The sequence below is a fragment of the Rhinatrema bivittatum genome, unplaced genomic scaffold, assembly GCF_901001135.1.
Source record: "Rhinatrema bivittatum unplaced genomic scaffold, aRhiBiv1.1, whole genome shotgun sequence".
NCBI classification, from domain to species: Eukaryota; Metazoa; Chordata; class Amphibia; order Gymnophiona; family Rhinatrematidae; genus Rhinatrema; species Rhinatrema bivittatum.
In genome coordinates, this window is record NW_021820851.1 from 40,441 (window position 1) to 62,239 (window position 21,799).

General features: G+C 42.9%; 1 protein-coding gene across 1 annotated transcript in view; it reads left to right on the forward strand.

The window, feature by feature from the left end:
- The window catches only part of LOC115082222 (transient receptor potential cation channel subfamily V member 6-like), a 67,293-nt gene that overhangs the window by 24,416 nt on the left and 21,078 nt on the right, over positions 1-21,799 (forward strand). The window contains exons 9-14 of the mRNA XM_029586476.1: positions 192-398; positions 3,540-3,626; positions 3,737-3,813; positions 7,992-8,157; positions 9,476-9,542; positions 11,984-12,252. Coding sequence (XP_029442336.1) covers positions 192-398; positions 3,540-3,626; positions 3,737-3,813; positions 7,992-8,157; positions 9,476-9,542; positions 11,984-12,252 — 873 coding nt within the window. The remainder of the gene's footprint in view (positions 1-191; positions 399-3,539; positions 3,627-3,736; positions 3,814-7,991; positions 8,158-9,475; positions 9,543-11,983; positions 12,253-21,799) is intronic.

The following is a 21,799-nucleotide window of genomic DNA, read 5'->3' on the forward strand; positions in this document are numbered from 1 at the left end:
AGGAACTGCAGTGTCAGTCAATTTAAGTAATGCTTGCTCTATTGGGTGGGGCTTCTTCACTGTGATCTGTGTATGTAACTTTCCTTAAAACAAGTTACATTTCTTTCTTTCATTTCCAGGAGGAACATACAACATTAGGAATCATAATGATGTAGCCCTAACACTTACATCTGAGTCTTAATATTTGACAGGTGCGGAATCTACTTGATACCACGCCCATCAAGGAATTGTTAAATCATAAGTGGCAATCTTTTGGGCACAAAAACTTCCTTATTTGGATGTGCAGCTATATGATGTACATTGTGATATTTACCATCTGCAGCCTGTATCGGCCACTGGAACCAATGTCATCAGAAGAAACTAATAACATTGTTGTTATGAAACAGAAAACCCTGAAAGTAAGTGACGGCTGTCTGATATGGTAGCCAATGGGATGGGTGATTCAGTTTTAAAATTTGTGAGATTATCAACATCAGCTGAAGTATCTGAAAGTGAGCAAGCATGGCAGAGATCATTCCATTGATGCATTTTATACCGCACTCTGCTTTATTATACCCTAAATTTTTATAAGAAAGGGTTTTTAAGATACTTAAATCCCAACTGTTTTACTGATAGAATAGAGAAAACTGCCTCATTGTGGATGGCAATATAATTAGACGGTAACTTTAAAACATTCCCGTGGGCGTATATGAACGCGTGTATGCCGGCTTGTGCTGAAGGACACGGCCATTTTATAACATACGTGGTATATGCACACATCTTATAAAATTGGTTGGATGCACGTAAATGTGTGCGCCATTTTATATGGATGCACACATGTGCCGCTTCTACCGCGTAAGTGGGGGGATTTTAATATACACGCACGCCGACGCAATTACCACTTAAACCAATTTGTTCCCACTTTTCCCATTTACAGGATGGGACTTCCTAACCCCCCTAGCTAACTAACCTCTCTTTTACCCTACCTGCCCCTACCCTTAAAACCCCACTCACTATCCTAGCTTTTTTTGTTTAATAACTTAACCATCTATAGCGGAAGTAAAGTTACGCAGTAGGGGACCCTAGCGCGCGCTTGTGCTCGTAAAAACTTAGGCACTGATTTCCATTTAAATTCCCGGACCGCCCATGCCCTGTCTAGCACAGTCCCCGCTCCTTTTTTGGTCTTTTTCTTGTGTGTGCATTCCCAGAGATAATGCGCATCCATGGACACTTCTGAAAATATTCATGATGCACGCCGGCCCGAAAGATGTGCGTATCTCCATGATTTGGCATACGTAGGGCTTTTAAAAATCTATCCCTTAGTTTTTCTGCCTCAGCTTTCATCTTCTCAACATTGACATGATTAGCATGCAACCACTGCCTTGTGAGCTACAAATATTTCTATAACAATAGAAATGAATGAATAATCTGAGGATGAACTTGAATCAGGTGAATTTCAGCCTAGTTTTCAATTTGACGAAATGTTTTTATTTTTCCAGAAATAAATCATCAAATTGCATGAATTGTTTTCGAACGTTTTACACTGATTCATAAATCTTTGAATCATGATGTACTGTGTGTAACATTTTGGCCAGCTGCACTCACCCCGGGACCTACCCAATGCTGAGGCTTCCTCCTTTGTGGCTGGAAGGCTGCCGTTTCCCTACACTCCATCTCCACATTAGTAGGCCCCATGGTGGGAAATCTCCAGTGGTGCTGCTTGATGACATCATGGGAGGCTGCCCATATAAGCCTGGCTGACCTGTTTCCCAGAGCCTGAGCAACAGGTCCCTGCCTTGTTTGTAGTGCGTGTTGCTTTCTGTGTGCCTCTCTGTTTTGCTGCTGGGTTTTGCTGTGACCTGCCTTGTCTTCCTCTATGTCTTCTTGCTTTGCCTTGCCCTGCTCGTCTTGCTGGTCTCGTTCTTGTCTTGCCTTGTCCTGTATGTCCTGGCCTGATTCCTGGTACTGACCTCTGTTTGTGACCTGGACTACGCACTTGCCTGCCGTAGTCCAGGTCTCAAACAGACCTGGACTACGCCTCTTGCTTTGGACCCCGACCACTCTCTCTACTTGCTGCCTGCCCTGACCCTTGGCCTGGATCCAATTACTGCCTGATCACTGCCTGCCCTGACCTCTGCCTGTGTCTGGACTTTCTCCCTCCTGCTCCTCTGGGACACTCACCTGCTGGACCCTGGAACCCAAGGGCTCAACCTAAAGGGAATGGGGCTGGTACAGGTGAAGCTCCTGTTCAGTCCCAGTAAGGGATGTCTACTAGCAGTTGGTGTGGGCCTAGTAGGTTCATCTACTAGGCTGCATCAACCATACCACACACAAAGGCTCACTCCCATGACACCATGCTGCATCAGTTCTCGCTAAAAATCTATAGATCATAAAGGAACCTGCACTCTGCTGGTCAATCTCTACTAAACATCCCCCCGGTGCACCGTGTCAGGCTTGCTGAGTCGCAAGACAGATTGTTTACACTGGCAAACTCTACCCTATTGAATAGTCTGCCCGATCCTCTCTGAAAGCAATCACTTTTTAAGACATTTAAGAAAGATCTAAAGACTCTTTTGTTTAGTAAGTTCTTTATTTGCCTGATTATAGGATGTTATATGGCTCTCAGGATTAGATTTTTTTATGTTGTGGTTTGGTGGGGTTTTTTTTTTTTAATGTTTTATTGATTTCATATTGTTAACTTTATTAGTCTAGTCCTTTATGATTTTTAATGACTTTTTCATTTCATTTTTATGTTATATGCTTTATATTTTATATTTATGGATGTTGTCTCCTGTGAACCTCTTAGAATCATAGCTAATGCGGTATACAAATAAATAAATCCACATTTGATTTTCCTGCTGTGGGTTTCTGTGAAATGGCAAATTCTCTAGAAATCCAATGAGGATTTGTTGATTTGTAGAAATCTGCATCTGATTTATTACAAAAAAAGGTTGGCAAATAATTTGGTAAACCCATGAAAATTCTTTCAGGTTCTTTAAATTAGTTGTCAAACATTTTTTTTTTCTGTAAAGTTTATGCATCACCATATCAGACCCAGCTTTATGTGTGTAAATGGGCTTTTGAAAATTGCTGCTCAGGGGTGTGTGTGTGTATGCAAATAAAAGTATGCACAGAAGTGATTTTGCACATACTTGTATGCACACTAGGAAGGGGCAGACTGGGAGTGGATTTGGGGTGGGGAAACCATTTAAATACATTCTTTCAATTTTCAAACATAGGCATGTAAATCTACATATTTACATGCCTATTCTACACATACATATATTTACATCTGCTCCAGAGCAGGTGCAAACGTGCACGGTTGCTGCCCAGAGTTCGGCACACACCCACTAATTTTCAAAGTGGAATTATACGTATAAGTCCACTTCGAAAATTCAAGCTCAAGTCTGCATGCAGACTTTAGCTCTATGTATGGTGTTATAAAATTATCCTTTTAATGATCAAAACTAGATCATTGCTTCTGACAGAGTAAATCAAAGACATTTACTGAACAGGCTGAGCTTAGTTCAGAGTCTAAACAGTTTATTTTACTATTTAAGAATGCATACAGACAGTGGGAAGACTTCTTACGACTTGCTGGAGAATTAATTACAGTAATTGGAGCCATTGTAATACTCATCAATGAGGTAAGACTGATGAAACAGAAATTTGCTATAAGATGAAACACTCCTTAAATTGAGCCAGCATTTATTGTGCACCACAGTTAAAGATCATGCAATGTTTTATTGATTTTTAGGTTCCTTATCTCATCAGAATTGGCTTTAAAAATTACATTGGCAATGCATCTATAGGAGGACCTTTCCCTTTATTAATGTACGGTAATAAATCTTGGCATGTTTATGTAATCGATTTTCAATTTACTCTTTTCCAATGATCTGTAAAATGTGTATTGAATGCTCTAATGTAATGCATATTGAAGAAATATATTTTATCCCAATTAGGACTAGCACCAGAAGCCTTCCATAATTATTTTACATTTCTTGTTTTAAAGTAGCAAAGTTACCAACATATTTTCTTTCTTTGGATTAGGTCAGTAGTGCTCAAACCGATCTTCAGGGCCCCCTGCTCTCCCCCTTCCCAAAAAATAGGGTTGTTTTTTTTCAGGATATCCCTAATGAATATGCATAAACTATATTTGCATTCACTGCCTCTAATGTAAGTAAACATATCTCATGTATATTCATTAGGCGATGATCTGGAAACCCAACTGGCTAGGTGGGGCTTGATGACTTGATTCAGCCTCTCTGAGAAGTGAAATTTATGGCTGTGCTAAAATGGTTCAGTATTTTGATCTAATTTGGGAATTGCTTACTAATTCATCTGAACTGGCCAGATAAAATCATTCTGCACAGAAAATGAAGACTTCTCTTTCCATCATAATTACATTCACTAAATAATAAGAGGTAGAGGTTCTCAAATTTTAGGCTAGTGAAAGGCAGATTGGTAAATTGCCTGGTGACATTTTAGTCATGTTGACTTATTATGTTTTGTGAAGCTTTTCCAGTTACAGTTATGATACATATTGGAGATGTTCTAGCCTTTCAAAAAACTGTATTGGAAAGATGTATTATTCTTGGGGAAAAACACTTTCTGACATCTCACTTTGCTAGGACGGATAGCACATCCAGGTCATAATAAAGAGAAGTCATAGTCAACAATGTATGGGAAGCAACATCAAGGAATCTGTCTTCTTGGCATATCGTACTTTCAAAGATTGTTATCTTATAAAAGTGTTTGCTTTTTGTACTAAATAGTAGAGTAGAATTTTCTGCCCATCACGCCTAGCCTTTTTGCCTTGTTTTCCTGTCTTGCCAGCAGTGGTTCTAATATTTAAAAAAATATATTCTTTGAAGTTTAAACTAAAAAAAAATAGAAATGATCACGATCATTCACTCTGGGGCGGATTTTAAAAGCCCTGCTCGCGTAAATCCGCCTGGATTTACGCGAGCAGGGCCTTGCGCGCCGGCGCGCCTATTTTCCATAGGCCTGCCGGCGCGCGCAGAGCCCCGGGACTCGCGTAAGTCCCGGGGTTTTTTGTCGGGGGGTGTCGGGGGCAGGGCCGATCGACGTGGCGTTTTGGGGGCCGGGCCCGGGGGCGTGGCCGCGCCCTCTGGAACCGCCCCAGGGTTGCGTCTCGGTGCGCCAGCAGGCCGCTGGCGCGTGCAGATTTACTTCTCCCTCCAGGAGGCGTAAATCCGCGGACAAAGGTAGGGGGGGGTTTTAGATAGGGCCCGGGGGGGGGGGGGGGGGTGGGTTAGGTAGAGGAAGGGAGGGGAAGGTGAGGGGAGGGCGAAAGAGAGTTCCCTCCGAGGCTGCTCCGATTTCAGAGCGGCCTCGGAGGGAACGGAGGCAGGCTGCGCGGCTCGGCGCGCGCAGCCTGCCCAAAATCGGCAGCCGGTGCCAACAAAAGTATGCGAACGCGCATTTTTTAAAAATCTACCCCTCTATTTGCAAATCAGTAAATTAAGATCAGATGAAGCTTTTTGGGATACAATCCAAGACTGGATTAAAACAATCTAGGAAAATCAAGGGAATATACCAAAGTCCTTGGAATGATCCATATGACCAGAAGCTTGGTGGCTGTTTTTTTCTACAAATATTTACAAGATGGATCATTATCCAATAATTCACTGTTTATAATCAAACTTTACAGTGATCCCAAACAGGCCTTCCTTGAAATCTAAACTCTATTGTTTACATTTTGGGGTAGATTTTAAAAAAAAGCGCGTTCGCGTACTTTTGTTTGCGCACCAGGCGCAAACAAAAGTACGCTGGATTTTATAAGATACGCGTGTAGCCGCGCGTATCTTCTAAAATCCTGGATTGGCGCACGCAAGGCTGCCGATTTTGGGCAGCCGGCGCGCGCTGAGCCGCGCAGCCTGTCTCCGTTCCCTCCGAGGCCGCTCCGAAATCGGAGCGGCCTCGGAGGGAACTCTCTTTCGCCCTCCCCTCACCTTCCCCTCCCTTCCTCTACCTAACCCACCCCCCCGGCCCTATCTAACCCCCCCCTTACCTTTGTCCGTAGATTTACGCCTGCGAGAAGCAGACGTAAATCTACGCGCGCCAGAGGAGTGCTGGCGCGCCGTGCTCCGACCCGGGGGCTGGTCCGAAGGCCTGGACCACGCCCCCGGGCCGGCACCATGCCCCCGGTCCCGCCCCCGAAACACCGCGTCATCGGGTCCCGCCCCCGACACGCCCCCTTCCGAAAACCCCGGGACCTACGCGCACCGGCAGCCTATGGAAAATAGGCACGCCGGTGCGCAAGGCCCTGCTCGCGTAAATCCGGGCGGATTTACGCGAGCAGGGCTTTGAAAATCCGCCCGTTTATGCTGTGGCTGAGTTTTAAAACTTTCCAGAATCTGAAAGTTTAAGCAATGCTAAAATGGATCCTACAATTTTCTTGAATATTTAAAACTGCAAAAACCAGTCCTGTTTATCTACTTAATGCCAAACAGTACTTTAGCAAAAGTGTGAGGTAGCTAAAGTCCAAAAAAAAAAAAAAACCCAATCAGTATTAGTAATTTTAGCTTTAATCTATTTCAAGACTAATGATTTTGATGACCTGTGTAAAAATATATGCTGTATTTCAATAATAAGAAATCTAGTGGCACCTCCCCCCATTTAAATTGCCACACTAGTCTTTGTTGACATGTAATTTCTATTAAAAAGTAAAAAAAAATAAGGGCATTGATTAACTAATGGCAATTCAAAAGAGTCCACCAAAATACAGAGTAAACAATCCATTGCCAACAATTTACACACATTTCAAATAAAAATCACATGCTGTACAACGTGACCACATACTATCCATATGCTGGTGACAGTTTTACCCAAAAGTTAAAAACCACATAAATATAACTCTACACATGCACATGCTTGAAGCACTCTCGTACAGACGCATTCACACTCATATAAACCAAACACATATGACACAAAATCAAAACAATATAAATCAGTAACCATTCCAAAATGTGAAATCTACTTTTTTTTAATTTACTGCACCTTATTTCTTTATAACACATAAAAATGTAAACCACCCTGAACCTTTAGAAGAGCTTCTTTTGATCCACTTCAAGTACTCCAAAACGTCTTCTCTTAAGAGAGTGCTTCTTTACAAATGGCCACGTCAAACACCCCCAAAAAAGCGGCAGCGGAATGGCGCATGTCTTGCACTGTAAGCCAGCCATACATAGAGACGCTTAAGGAGCTTATGCTGTGTGAAAGAAAGGAAGGAGAGATGGTATGACACAAACATTTAGGCTCCATTAAGGTACTTGAAGATAACATTTTTCATAAAATTTGCTCAAGGGCAAGAGGTCATCCTACGAAGCCGAGGAGAGGCAGCCTCAAAAGGAATGTGAGAAAATTCCATTCACAGGATGGTGGATATCCAGAACAGGCTTCGGGCATCGGTGGTAGGAGCCAAAACGATGACAGAACTCAAGTGTCAGTGGGGCAGAATTAAAGGAGCCTTAGTGCCAGGGAAAGGTTAGGCAGAGACCACAGATCAAGTAAGAACTGTGACAGCACAGCAGGCCAGTACAAATGGACAGATGGAGATCTTCTGCTTCTAGGCGAAATGTTTCAGTCCAGTCATAAATTTAGACTTCACGGATTAATCAGGATGTGAGATTGGCCAAGGTTCTTTCATCATTTTGAACAATGAAACAGTGATGCAAACAATAGAAGGCATTATTAAGTACCCCTTCCATTGCTATTATTCATTGTGATGGTTGAAAAGCCACTTGGGGAGAGAGGAAATGTGCTGCTTTTCCTATACATTTTGTAATATCTGAAGAGTATCTAAAGACTCCTTTAATTGAATTACCTTTTATTATTGTACGCTTCTAATATATTAGTAATACAATTATGCTCTGGATAGTCTCCAAGAACTCCTTACAGATATAGAAGCTGACCTTGTTTCTGTTTCCTACTTATCTATCAAACCACGACTACATGCACATTTTAACAATGTTGAAATATTTTTCTAGGGTGGGGTATTCCATTGTAATATTTGTGGTAGTCTTGCTGAGGTGCCTTGGAAATGATAATGAAGCTGTTGCACTGTCTATCGCATTGATTATCGGATGGTGTAACTCCATCTATTTTGCCAGAGGATTTAAAATGCTTGGCCAATTTTCAATCATGATACAGAAGGTAAGGATCATGATTTGACCCGTGGCGCAGATGTTCTGAATGGGAAGGTTTTTGGCACTAATGACTTCAATATATACAAATGCATGGCGGCACTTGTTAATATTCTTCTACATGCCCTATGTACAATGCTACACAAGGTAATTCCCAAGATGATAATGAGGTCCATATTCAAGTAGTTTGTCCAGCTAAGCTTGGCACTTAGCTGGATAAACCATGGAATATAAAAATCCCACCATACCGATTGTCGCTGATTTATCTGGGTAAGATTTTATTTGGATAAAACTTACCCAGCTCAATTGGAGGTATTCTGAGAGAGTTCCTGGGCAGGGATAACATCCAGATAATGCTGATATTCCAGTTAAGATCAGCATTTTCCAAGTAAGTCTGGTTGTGCGGCAGACCAGTTCTAAATTTATCTAGATAAACTTATCTGGATAGCTTGGTTTTAATCATATAGATTCAGTGGCATGGCTGTATCACTGAATATCCAACATTTAAGAAAGATTATTTAATGCAATGATAAATTACATAAGACAGATATATTATTGCATAGAGCTTTTTATGGAAGTTTAAGATTTTTTTTTACCTTATTTTAATTTTTTTAATGAACACTTAACATGCTGTTTATTTTTTTGTTTTATTGTGTGTTTTACATATGTCTGGTTTTATTATCTATGGGGTCATTTTTCATAGAATCGCACGGGCATCCATGTGCGTCCAGTTCCTGGCATGCGCTCATGGTCACACCGATTTTATAACAAGTGAGAGTTGCCTTCCAGTCCACTCCAATTAAGGAGCAGACTGGGAGGGAACTTCCCTATTCCCCCCTATCTAACCTTCCTCCCTTTACCCCTCTCCACCCCATCCCCAAACCCCTACCTAGCTATTCCAAATTCTTTTGTTTTAATACTTACTGCTCCTTGGGAGCAGAAGTAAACTCCATGCACCGGCCAGCTGCCGGTGCGCGCTTTCCCGGGACAGCGTCTAATGGCACTGTCCCGCCCCTTTTAGCTGGCCCGGCGCTTCTGCTCATAACGGGGTTATGTGTGTGACTGGGCCCTTTTGAAAATGCGTGCAGCGCGCACAGGGCCCGGCCAGACGCGTAATCCATGAATTTTACTCGCACGGGCCATCGAAAATTCAGGCTTATGGTTTTATTTTTTGTTGCACATCGCTTTGGTTACTTGCAGTAAAGCTATTAATTAAATCAATAAACTTAAACACAGAGCACTAGAGGCTTTTAAACTGTAGTCACAGAGATTAAAGAAATTAAGGTACATTTTGCTTTCTCTGTGACTTTTCATTTTCTTCAATACAGATCCTCTTTGTAGATCTTCTCCAGTGGGTCTGTTTAGTGATCATCATCATCATTGGTTTTACATCTGGTGAGTGCTATCTTTGTCTTTCATTCATACTTGAATGAATAGCATAATCTTAGCAGATAGGCCTAGGGCTGGTGCAAGGGTATTAAGTGCCCTAGGCTTACACCCACCTCCCCCCAAAAATCTACTGATGGCAGTCCATTTACCATTCCTCAATATAACACTGCCTCCTATTCCATGACTGTGCAATTTCCTGAGGAGTCTCTCACGGGGAACTTTGTCAAATGCATTTGGGCATTTGCACTTTCAAAAAAAACCTAAAATATTGATAAAACAAGACTTTTCTTTCCTAAAAATATATTGGCTCTTCTCCATTAAGCCATGTCTGTCTATATGAGCAGTAATTTTGTTTGTAAGAATCACTTCCACCATTTTGCTGGGCACTGACATCAGGCTCAGCAGTCTATAGTTTCCTGGATCACCACTTTTTAAAAATTGGTATTACATTGGCAACCTTCCAGTCTTCAGGAATCAGGCTTGTTTTAATTGCTAGGTTACAGATTGCTAGTAACAAGTTAGTGATCCATGTTGTCATGGGGTTCCTGGCTGGGGTTAGGATACACCCCTACAGGTGTGGTAAAGACTGCATGGTTGGACAAGGGCTGGTCTTCTGCCTAGCCAGCTCCCTCCAGCAGAAGTTGAGCATTTGGGTTCTGAGGACTAGTAGGGGCTTGGTTTCAGCAGCAGAACATCATGGCTGGTCACGGTTGGAAGCTGGGCTGGTCTTCTGCCTAGCCAGCTCACTTCCCCGCAGGTTGAGCCCCTGGGTTCTGGGGACCAGTGGGACTTAGCTGGACAAGTCTGGACAAGGTGGGACAGGCTGAACAAGGCAGGTTAGGCACAAACTGGAACTGAGATCTGGCACAGGCTGGATTTTATGGGCAGAGACAAACTGGAAGCAGAGGTCTGGGTATGGAGCAGGCAGGGAGCTGAGAATTGGATACTGGAACAGACTGGACAAGATACTAAGCAGGGATGAGAACTAGGTACAGACATAGGCTTGGATAGGACACTGAGCAGGGACATATGGACATAGGTTTGGGTAGGATGCTGAGGAGAGATTGGGACTGAATACAGACTGGGAACTGGACTGGGTAGGACAGGACCAGACAAGGACTAAACAAGACAACATAGTACAAAGGACACTGAGGCCTGAAGGCAGCAATACAGAAGGCACATAGGCTGCTAAGCATAAGCCTAGAGGCCAGTAGGTGAGGAGAAGCCTGAGTAAGCCACAGAGAAAGGTTTAAGGTAAGAACAGGCCTGGAGGTCACAAGGTAAGGCCTAAGTAGGCCACAGAGCAAGGTACAATGAGACAAAAGGCCCAGATGCCACAAGGCAAGATGAGGCCTAGATAGTCCACTATACAAGGAACAAGTTAACAGAAGTGCCGGAGGCCACCGGGCATGGAGCACGGTAAGAGTGGCCAGGTCAGAGAGCCAAGGGTGAGACCATGAAGAAGTATCTAGATACTGGCAAAGCAGGATTAAATGGAGCATGGGTATGATGTGAGCAGCAAGGAGGAGCTTGGAAAGGCTGGAGATGCGCCTCACTGAAGACCTCTGGTGAAGAGGAGGCTGCACCACAGGCTAAATCAAGTGGCCAGTGAGGAGATGGCTCAGGTAGCTAGGAATAGAGCTCACTGGAGGCCTCTGCTGGTGGGGAGGTATCACAGCGGACAGGATCAGGGAACAGTGAGGCTGCACGGCAGGTGGAACTGTGACCCGTGTTTTAGTTCTTTTAGAACTTTAGGATGGATTCTAGCCAGTTCCACTGATTTGTTACTCATTAGTTTGTCAACTTGATCTTTTACAGCCTCCATTGTCACAATATATGTTTTAGTTTCTCAGAATCTCTGCCATTAAAGAATCTTTCATACGTTCTCAACATCCTCTTCCAAGAAGACTGAGGCAAATAATTCTAAGTGTGACCATACCAAGGCCCTGCACTAGGGTAATCATTATAAACTAATTCATTAAAACTGCTCCATAGGAGAAGATGCCATGAGAACTCGATTTCATTAACAGTCTTTGGTGATGGTTCTTAGCAAAAATTATTTTTTAAACTTCAGTTTAAAAAATACGCACACACACACTTCAGTCCTCAGGCACCAAGGATGCTTTTAGTGATATTGCGATTGCTAGAAATCCTGCAGTTTCATGCTTAAATTCCTTTACAGTCCTTCAATGGCTGGGCAGAGGTGGGAAGGGGATACGAGATAAACCCCAGCTAGCTGTAAATGAGTGCTAATGGTGCAGTAGTGCAAGAGAGACCCCCCAAACTGAGCTGGAAGATGAAAGCAGCAGTCAAAAAATACAATAAAATCAGTTTATCAAGTTTGTCTTTTATTTCAGTTATTTTTGGAATACCAAACATGGAAAAATGTTCAAAATCTAGGAATTAGCAGGGATGATCACTGTGGTATTTATTTTTTTTTTTTGTAGCATTTTATATCATGTTCCAGACGCTGGATCTGAGAAGTTACCCACAATTTAAAGATTTTTCTATGACCTTGTATACGACAATTGATTTGATGATGGGGTTGATTAATCTACCAGTGCCTGCAGATGTACCCTCTCCTCCGCTGATATATATGGTGTATGCGTTCTACATGGTATTTGTCTATCTGCTGATGATGAACATTTTGATTGCAATGATGGATGATACATACTGGAGAATAGCAAAAGAAAGGGAGCAGCTGTGGAAAATGCAGGTAATAACGCAGTGCATTTTAAATTAAGTGCTTTTTTTTTTTTCAGGAAAGGGTTGTTGAATATGTTCTGTGATGTGGGAAATAAAATTACACACAGCTGTTTTCCTTTTAACTATTTGCTTATAAGATTGTTATCCACTAAGAGCACGGGTTTAGGATTAGCAGAGTATTAGCAGGTTTGTGGAGCAGATGCCATTCAGGCCGATACAGAACAATGCACTCCGATGGAACGCACTGTTAACCCGTGTTTCAATGCGTGTTTTCGACGAGCTAGCTTTACTCCTTATTCAGTAAGGGGTAATAGCGTGTCGAAAACACGCGACCAACCCCCTGAAAATAATAGCGCCTGCAACATGCAAATGCATGTAGATGGCCCTATTAGTTATTCCCACGCGATACAGAAAGTAAAATGTTATTTATTTATTTATTTATTTAAAACTTTTATATACCGGCGTTAGTGGGGACATCACACCAGTTCACATATTAACAGCAGAGCAGAGAATTACATTATAACAGGGCAAAGGAACTTGGGAACTTTCAGAAATTAGCGCCTACCCAAAGGTAGGCGCTAATTTCTCTCGGCACCGGGAAAGTGTACAGAAAAGGAGTAAAAACTGCTTTTCTGTACACCCTCCAACTTAATATCATGGCAATATTAAGTCGGAGGTCCCAAAAGTTAAAAATAATCAAAACTTTAAAAAAAATAAATTTAAAATCGGCCCGTGGCTCGCGGGTTGAAAACAGGATGCTCAATTTTGCCGACGTCCGGTTTCCGAACCCGTGGCTGTCAACAGGTTTGAGAACCGACACCGGCAAAATTGAGCATCTGCTGTCAAACTCTCTGACAGCCACCGCTCCTGTCCCTAGCGCCTCTTTTTACCACGGACCCTCATTTAAATACTGAATCGCGCGCACAGGAAAGCGGCCTGTGCGTGCGCCGGGAGAGCAGGCACTTGCCCGATCTCCCGCAATTTTTACTGTATCGACCTGTTTATGAGGTCAATGTATGTTTTAAGATGCACTGGGGGGGAGGGTGCCTAGGAAAATATTTCATTTTGTTTTTTCTTTTATTTTACTATTTTTTTTTCTTGTTTCTGTCTTTTACTGCAAGATAAATCATTTACAACTATTTAGTATAAGTAAAAAAAAGAATTTAGCACACACTAAAACAATCTAGCATGTCCTAAATTTTGTCTCTTTCCTGTCCTTTTGAATGAGGAACAACATAACAATGAGACAGACGTTGTCGTGATTTTCCTTGTTTAAAAATGACAGCACGTTCCCATAAATACACAGGGCACTGTGACTTGTTATACCGGTATAACCTCCAGACTCCTACTTTGTTGACTTCCTCTCTTAATTAATTTGAACAAATAACCAGGGAGTGGGAGGACAAGGGACTATGGAGGTGGAAGTGGGGTTAGCAGTGTGTAAAACTAAATAACTTTCAGGATAACAGAAATATCAGGTGTAGTCCCATGAAAAGTTCTGTGTATGGACAAGGATGGGATGGAAGAAGAAGAAAAACATGAATGAGGGATAAAGAAATGGAAGGAACACATAAACCATTTTCTCTTTCCCTGGTCTTCATCTCCTCTTTCTGCCTCCCTTCTCACACATTCCTTTTTCATTACAGTTTCATGTGGTAGATCGCCAAACGTATAGGAACCTCTGGTGTGAGGCTAACTGGTGGTCTTTAGAGATGTTTAATGTGATGGCCCTCTGCTCTTCTCAGGGATCTACCTAAATAAGGAAGGGGGGGGGGTTTCCTTTTTTTTATTTATTAATTAATTAATTTATTTATTTATTTATTTACAATTTGATGACATTATTTAAATAAAATGGCTCAGGATGAAAGACTGAGATGAAGATGTTTAAGGAAATGAGATAAATCTAGGTAGGATAATTTATTATGAAATTAAAATAATTACAATAGTAAACAATATAAATATCTTATACGTTAAGAGCCCAACTTTCAGTTAAATCACTGTGTGGCAATTTAGGGGCAGATTTTAGAAAAGTAGGCGCGCGCGTACTTTTGTTCGCGCACCCGGCGCAAACAAGGGTACGCCGGATTTTAATAGATACACGCGTAGCCGCCCGTATCTTTTAAAATCCGGGGTCGGCACGCGCAAGGCTGCGCAAAATCGGCAGCCAGCGCGTGCCGAGCCATGCAGCCTGCCTCTGTTCCCTCCGAGGCCGCTCCGAAATCGGAGCGGCCTCGGAGGGAACTTTCCTTCCGCCTCCCCCCACCTTCTCCTCCCTTCCCCTACCTAACCCACCCCTACCTTTATTCCAAAAGTTACGCCTGCCCGAGGCAGGCGCCGGCTGTGACACGCCCCTGACACGCCCCCCCCCCGGAAAGCCCTGGGACTTACACGCATCCCGGGGCTTTGCGCGCACCGGCAACCTATGCAACACAGGCTCAGCGCGCGCAGGGAGAGCTTGGAGCAGGTTTTTGGGGGGTACGCACGTATCCCTTTGAAAATCTGCCCCATAGTCAGTTAAGTTAAGCAACTAAAAATATTTTTGTAAATCGAGCTGGCTGGAGTGGAGGAAGAGCCTAGTGGTTAGTGCACTGGGAAAACCAGGGTTCAGATCCCGCTGTCATTCCTTGTGACTTTGGGCAAGTCAATTTATCCTCTTGTCTCAGGTACAAAATGAGATTGTAAGCCCTGTGGGGATAGGGAAATACCTCTAGTACCTGAATGTAATCTACTTTGATGTACACTTTGAAGTGCTAAAAGTGGAATATAAAAATCTAAAATTGAAAAAAAAAAATAGTCAACTACCCTCGTGCACAGGGATGACCATGTAACTTAGTTGCTTAGAACTGAGTAGTTGTGCTAACTGGGTAAGCTAGCTAGCTCCCGTTACCCATCCATGCCCCATTTGAACGGTACATTTTCAAAAGGGCCCATCTAGTTTCCTGACGCCATAGACAGGCAGCTAAATTGCTTTGCAAATCTATTCCCCCATAAGAGCAAAACAAACACATCAGATACAACAGCATGTCTGATTTTTATGCTCCAAGCACCTCCGGGTCTGGCTGGAGGAATGTGCACAGTTGCAAAGGGCATGGGGTGCTGCAGCTAACCTGGAATCTGTGCCCTCATGGCAGGGAGGGCCAGCAGGACTCACTGATGCATTCGGGTGGGGAAAGGGACAGGTCAGAAGTGGCCCTGCAGTGGTAAGCGACCTTGCCGACTGGGGAAACAAGCAGCCCTGGATCTGTCCCTTTCGAAGCTTGCTTTGCACACCATCGCTGCAGCTAGGTGAGCGCTTTGCTTCTTCTCTTCCTTTTTAGTGGCTGCCTTATTAAAAAAAAAAACAAGCTTTATTGTAATCTGATGAAAATATGTATATAGTTTGTACAATAAAAACAATAGAAAAACACAGCAACTTTTTGGATTGGCAAGAAAAAAAAAAAAGAAACAGAAGGATATGTGACACCAAATAAATATGTTCTTAAGTTAAAGAGGGAATAACCAGTCTTTGAGAGATTCAGTTTCCAAAAAGTTGTAGGTTTATTTAGGCAATCTTCATGGACAGTACAGTCCCCCACAGGCTAGGCTGGCCAGCTGGTAGAAGGGAGGATCATAGCCTATTCTTATGGGATCTGCTCCTTCTGCACCATAACAAGGGGTCAGGAGACAAGACAACCATCCCCCATCGCTCGTCCTGTTGGGGGAGGGGCAGGCTGAGGCCCACACAATTATGTACATTTATTTCCACTGAGTAGGCATTGTCCCTCGCACCTTCTGGTAAGATGGGTGGGAGGATCAGAGCTAGGGTCTCCTAAGGTAGAAGTAGGGATGGGGGCTTGTGCCCCTGTTACAGGCAGGTCATGGAGAGAGGAATGCACAAGTGCAGGCAGTTCGATGGTGGCGAGATTGGAATGGGGCCATGCAGGGAGGCGTACCACAGTGGTTGCGAAAGCAACCATCAGCTCCAGCCACCAGATTTTCGGATGGTAGCAGGGACTTCATCATTTGGTAACTGAGCCTCACTTCCCATTGGAATCCACATGTCGTCCACAGGAAATGAGTGGTATCCAGCTGAGGACACTCAGACGGGACGCCATCCAGCTCCCATGTTGCATCCCTCAGCCTCTATCCAGGCTCTCCTCTGGAGGCTACTGGAGGTTATTTACTCTAGCTAGCCATCTTGGGTCTTCCCATTATCCCTCTTAGCCACACTTTCCAGCAAAACCCCTAATCTCAAGGTTGGCTTTTCAGGGTTACCCAGGGTCTGATGCCAAAGGCCATGGGCAATCTCTCAAAAGTCTTGGTACCAAACACACCAGTCAGGTAGATTTAGTTGCTAGCAGGTTGTGCCCTTTGTTGCTGCTCTCTGCTTCGAAGGAGTGGGGTGGAGAATGGAAGGAAAGAGGAATTTGGATTCAGAGACAATCGACATGAGTCATGATTTTTTTTATACTCTGGGGTACTGATGCACAGACATTAAGGAAAAACCACAGGACTGCTCCTACAGCCTAGTCCATAAGCAAAGCACGTCAAGTAGCATTGACGGATACATAGGGATAACCTGCACGGAGTAGCAAATACTACCATGGGAAGCTTTGTGGGCAGACTGGATGGACTATTGGTCCTTTTCTGCCATCATTTCTATGTTTCTACCCAGCCCGACTCTATCATCAGCCCCGCAGCCATCAGAGACCACAGCAGGTCTGGCAATAACAACTGAAGATACAGAATAAGGGCCTCCCACTGGGGGGGTCAGTGTCCCATGCTTGTCATGGAGGATGAGTTTACTGCTATATCCCTCAAGCACAATAAGGGCAGGCATAAAAGCCCCAAACAGAAACATGGGCACAGGTGCAGGCGGCATTCCTCCTGTTCTGGGTCTTCTAGCAGCTGGAGTCCCACCACAGGCTCTGCTCGTTCAAGGCGATCCTCGGTTGCTGAAAGCTTGAAAGATACTGCCACCATGAACGTGGGTCTTCCCGCACAAACCAATATGAAAGAATTGTGGCAGGGTGTTCCCTGAGCTTTGAGATGCTGGATCAGACGCTGACAGTACATCGACATACTTACTTGTAGGAAAAAGGATGCCATGTGGTCTTACTTGGATATAATTGCTAGCATAAGCTCTGCATACACACGATTTGCATGGCTTAGTTATGGTGACAGGTTTAGGGAGAGGATGATAGACATACCTAGCATGTCCTGGGGTTCACATGATGTAGAATTATGGCTCACGCACTTGACCGCTAGGACCTCTGATGTGCAAGTGGAATTTGTATTGGTTTATTTTGCCAAGGTTCCTGGTATGCAGTAGCTTAGCTGCCAGAATGGACTTGGTCTGATGTGACTTCAAATATTACCTTGCTTGAACTTTTCCCAATTATGGTTGCCCTTCACATTTGGAAGGAGTGCTTGGCTAATGAGAGGGTGGTAATTTTATGTGACAACCTCACCATGGTCAGGATCATCAAACACCAGCCTGTAAAATGCGCACCTGGGCCCAAATTAATGGGTTAATATCCTGAAGTGGCTAGAACTTAATTTGGTTGAGCGAGGGAATTTTAAAAGTCAACGCAAGTAGGGCTTCCCCATTTCCCTCTTGGTCCGCTCCAATTAAGGAGCAGACTGGGAGGGAACTTCCCTATAACTCTACCTAACCTTCCTACCCTTTCCCCTCTCCTCTCCTCCACGACCCCTAAACCCTTCCTAGCTACTTCTTTTTTTTTTTGTTTTGTTACTTATTGCTCCTCTGGAGCAGAAGTAACCACGTGCACTGGCTGGCTGCCAAGGTTCCTGGTATTCCCCGGGTCAGTGGCTAATGGAGCTGTCCCCCCCTGCCCCTCATTTTCATAAATCCCGCCCAAACTCCTTCCTAATCCCACCCCTTCCCAAAATTTGCATTCACGCCATGCGCTACTGTTATTATCACATGCATTATGGAATTTTATTTATTTATTTATTTATTTATTTATTTATTTATTTATTTTGATGAATTCATTTTGATGATTCATTTTGATGAATGACCCTGATAGTTTTTAATTGCTGAGTAGGATCTTTTTCTAGAATCTGATAGTATTTAGTATCTGATACCTGTGTCATTAATTCATGTATATATTGTGGATGATCTTGAAAGACAGTACTGTCGCTCTTATTGTCTGGTTTGATGATTATTTTGTTATTGGTCGTTAAAGCTCGTAGAGCAAACTTTAATTCTGATCTTAAATTAAAATATGCTTTGGTAGAAGAGGTCTCTATTTTTTCAATATCTTTTAATACTAAGTCTCTAAATGTGACTATATGAGGATTACACGGACCTGGCAGTATCCATTGTGATTTAGTGTGAATAATCAATGTTTTGTCATCAGGAACCTCATTCAATGTAGAGTAAAGTTGAATTTGTAATTTTCTAACAAAGAGATGTATGGATATAAACTATCAAATGGATCATGCCTATTAGTTGGAACGAATGAAAGTCCCAGCTTTAACACTTGCTGTTGAGTTTGTGTTAATGGAACATGAGATAAATTGATTAACTGCGGATCCTGACGCATTTTTTATCGCGTTTGTGGGCCCTCCCAGTTGTGGTATGCCTATGTTATAGGATCTTTGCAGGGCAGTCTCCGATACGAGTGAGGTTGCCATCTCCCTCTCCTCTCCCTGCCTAAAAAAGGGGTGGCAACTTCTCTACCATACGACTTAGAACGACCTGTATCTGAATCATCAGAACCGCTGGAACTATCTCCATTAGAATCTTCAAATGTAACACGGTGTGCCGATGATTGTGATTGTCCATCTTTTTTGAGCCATCGATATACATTATTAGTGATATAATCTTGCTCATCCCTTTTCAGTTTTTTAATCTTAATTTGCTTCAAAGAAGATAAAAAATGATCTATCATCTTCTTATGATTGTTGATGATTTTATCCAGATAATCTGATGAATAAATATCCTTTATTTGGGAAGTAAGTTTAGCTATTTTATTGTTGGTGTCCAAAATTGCAGATTTGGTGTATTCAACTATAAGTAACATCAAATCAATAGAACATTTGTTTAAAATAGATATCCATTTTGTCATAAAAGAATCATCTTCCTGGAATAAAAGTGGGGGCTTATTTATTTGTAAGCCCCTAGGGATGATTTGCTGACGCAGATATTGTATAAGAGTAGTGGAATGAAACTACCCCCTTATTCCTGTCTCGGGGGACCCAGCCACAGAGCTACCTGTGTGTCCAACTGCCTGGTCCAGAACTATTTAGAGAGGATTTTTAGGAACACTCCTTCACAGAAGGGTCTACGCCAAACCTCTCTCCTTCCTGCATAATACCAGACACACGAGTCAGTTCTCCAAATCTCCCCTCTTTTGCTGCTGCCTTAGCTCTCCCGGCTGAATGCTCCTCCACTCTCTTGGCCTCATTCCCTATGTCATTACCAGGTGACAGGGTTGCCTCGGGGCTGAGCAACTGCTGTCAGCAAAACAGCGGAATGGAGTCTGGAAGGGAAAGTGATATCCCTTTTCCAGATGGGCCCAGCTCTCCCAAACCAGACATTGCAATGGAGTTATCCCCCACCTCAGTGCCCCAAGGTAGACTCAAGAAAGCGATCCAGCCTCTGCTAAACAAGAAAAGTAGATGTCTCAGCAGGAAAGTTTCTCATGTTTTAGGCAAAAAACAGAGATAAAACAGAAGCTCAAGAAAGTAGCTGGACGCTGATAAGTGATCATGCCGCCATCTTGACCTCTCCTGTCCATGACACTTTTTAACAATCTGCTGTCCCTGAGTCTGACCAATAAAATCATTTCAGATTTTGCAGACTCCTGTCAGCATCTCCCTCCTTATTAATATTTAACCATTTTTGTTCATTTTATTTAAATTCCTTTGCTCACATTCACACTATACCTGTAAGTACTGAACCAAATCAAAATATAATTCCTGTTTCCAAATTTTCAGCCCTTTAAGTTATAATTCTCACAAATCTATTTTTAGGTACCTGGCAATTGAGAAAAGTGTTTCAACTAATCTTTTTTTTCCATAGTCACACAAAATGTATTCTTCTGTGCATAATAAATCTTTACTTGCTAAGAAAATATTGAGCAAAGGTTTCTTTCGGTCTGTCACAGAGAACAATGGATACCTGCTATAATGTTCTTTTTATTTAAAACTTATTTTATACTCCAATTTAAGAATGTAAGGCATTCAGTCTGCTAATCTCACAAAAGGGGCTGAAATGTGTCAGATTTCAGCTCTTACTCAAGGTAAAAGTTTCATCTCATAAAAACCAGTTGAAGCTGATTTTAATGTGATCTCTGGTTCCTTCTAATTTCACCAAAATGTCTCATATGGGGGCATCATTAGAAAACTCACACCCAGACCTGTCCAACAACCTCTTACTTTCCTCTCTCAATTAAATTGTGGCCAGGTCACCACTAATGATTTTACTGTTTCTTGATCTTATTATTCCTTAGGGCTACGGATACAGCCATAGGCGTCGGTTCTTTGGGTGATTGAGCACCCCCAGTATTGTCTCCTGCGCCCCTGTAGATCGAGAGCTGAGTACTCCATGCTGCAGGGATTTGTGAAAAGACAATAGGAAGTGCTTGTCTCCTCGCTCCTTCTCCCACCTCCACCTGCAGCCCATAGGCTAGCTGTGAAATGTCTGACCAATGGGCTGCAAGGAATGGCACACAATACACTTCCGTCTCCCAGCTTCTACCTTCACCTTCCCCTGCAAGCCTATTGGCTGGCTGTGAAATGTCTGGCCAATGGGAGACCAGAGAACATAAGAACATAAGAACATAAGAAATTGCCATGCTGGGTCAGACCAAGGGTCCATCAAGCCCAGCATCCTGTTTCCAACAGAGGCCAAACCAGGCCACAAGAACCTGGCAATTACCCAAACACTAAGAAGATCCCATGCTACTGATGCAATTAATAGCAGTGGCTATTCCCTAAGTAAACTTGATTAATAGCAGTTAATGGACTTCTCTTCCAAGAACTTATCCAAACCTTTTTTGAACCCAGCTACACTAACTGCACTAACCACATCCTCTGGCAACAAATTCCAGAGATTTATTGTGCGTTGAGTGAAAAAGAATTTTCTCCAATTAGTCTTAAATGTGCTACTTGCTAACTTCATGGAATGCCCCCTAGTCCTTCTATTATTCGAAAGTGTAAATAACCGAGTCACATCTACTCGTTCAAGACCTCTCATGATCTTAAAGACCTCTATGATATCCCCCCTCAGCCGTCTCTTCTCCAAGCTGAACAGCCCTAACCTCTTCAGCCTTTCCTCATAGGGGAGCTGTTCCATCCCCTTTATCATTTTGGTTGCCCTTCTCTGTACCTTCTCCATTGCAACTATATCTTTTTTGAGATACGGCGACCAGAATTGTACACAGTATTCAAGGTGTGGTCTCACCATGGAGCGATATAGAGGCATTATGACATTTTCCGTTTTATTAACCATTCCCTTCCTAATAATTCCTAACATTTTATTTGCTTTTTTGACTGCTGCAGCACACTGAGCTGACGATTTCAATGTATTATCTACTATGACGCCTAGA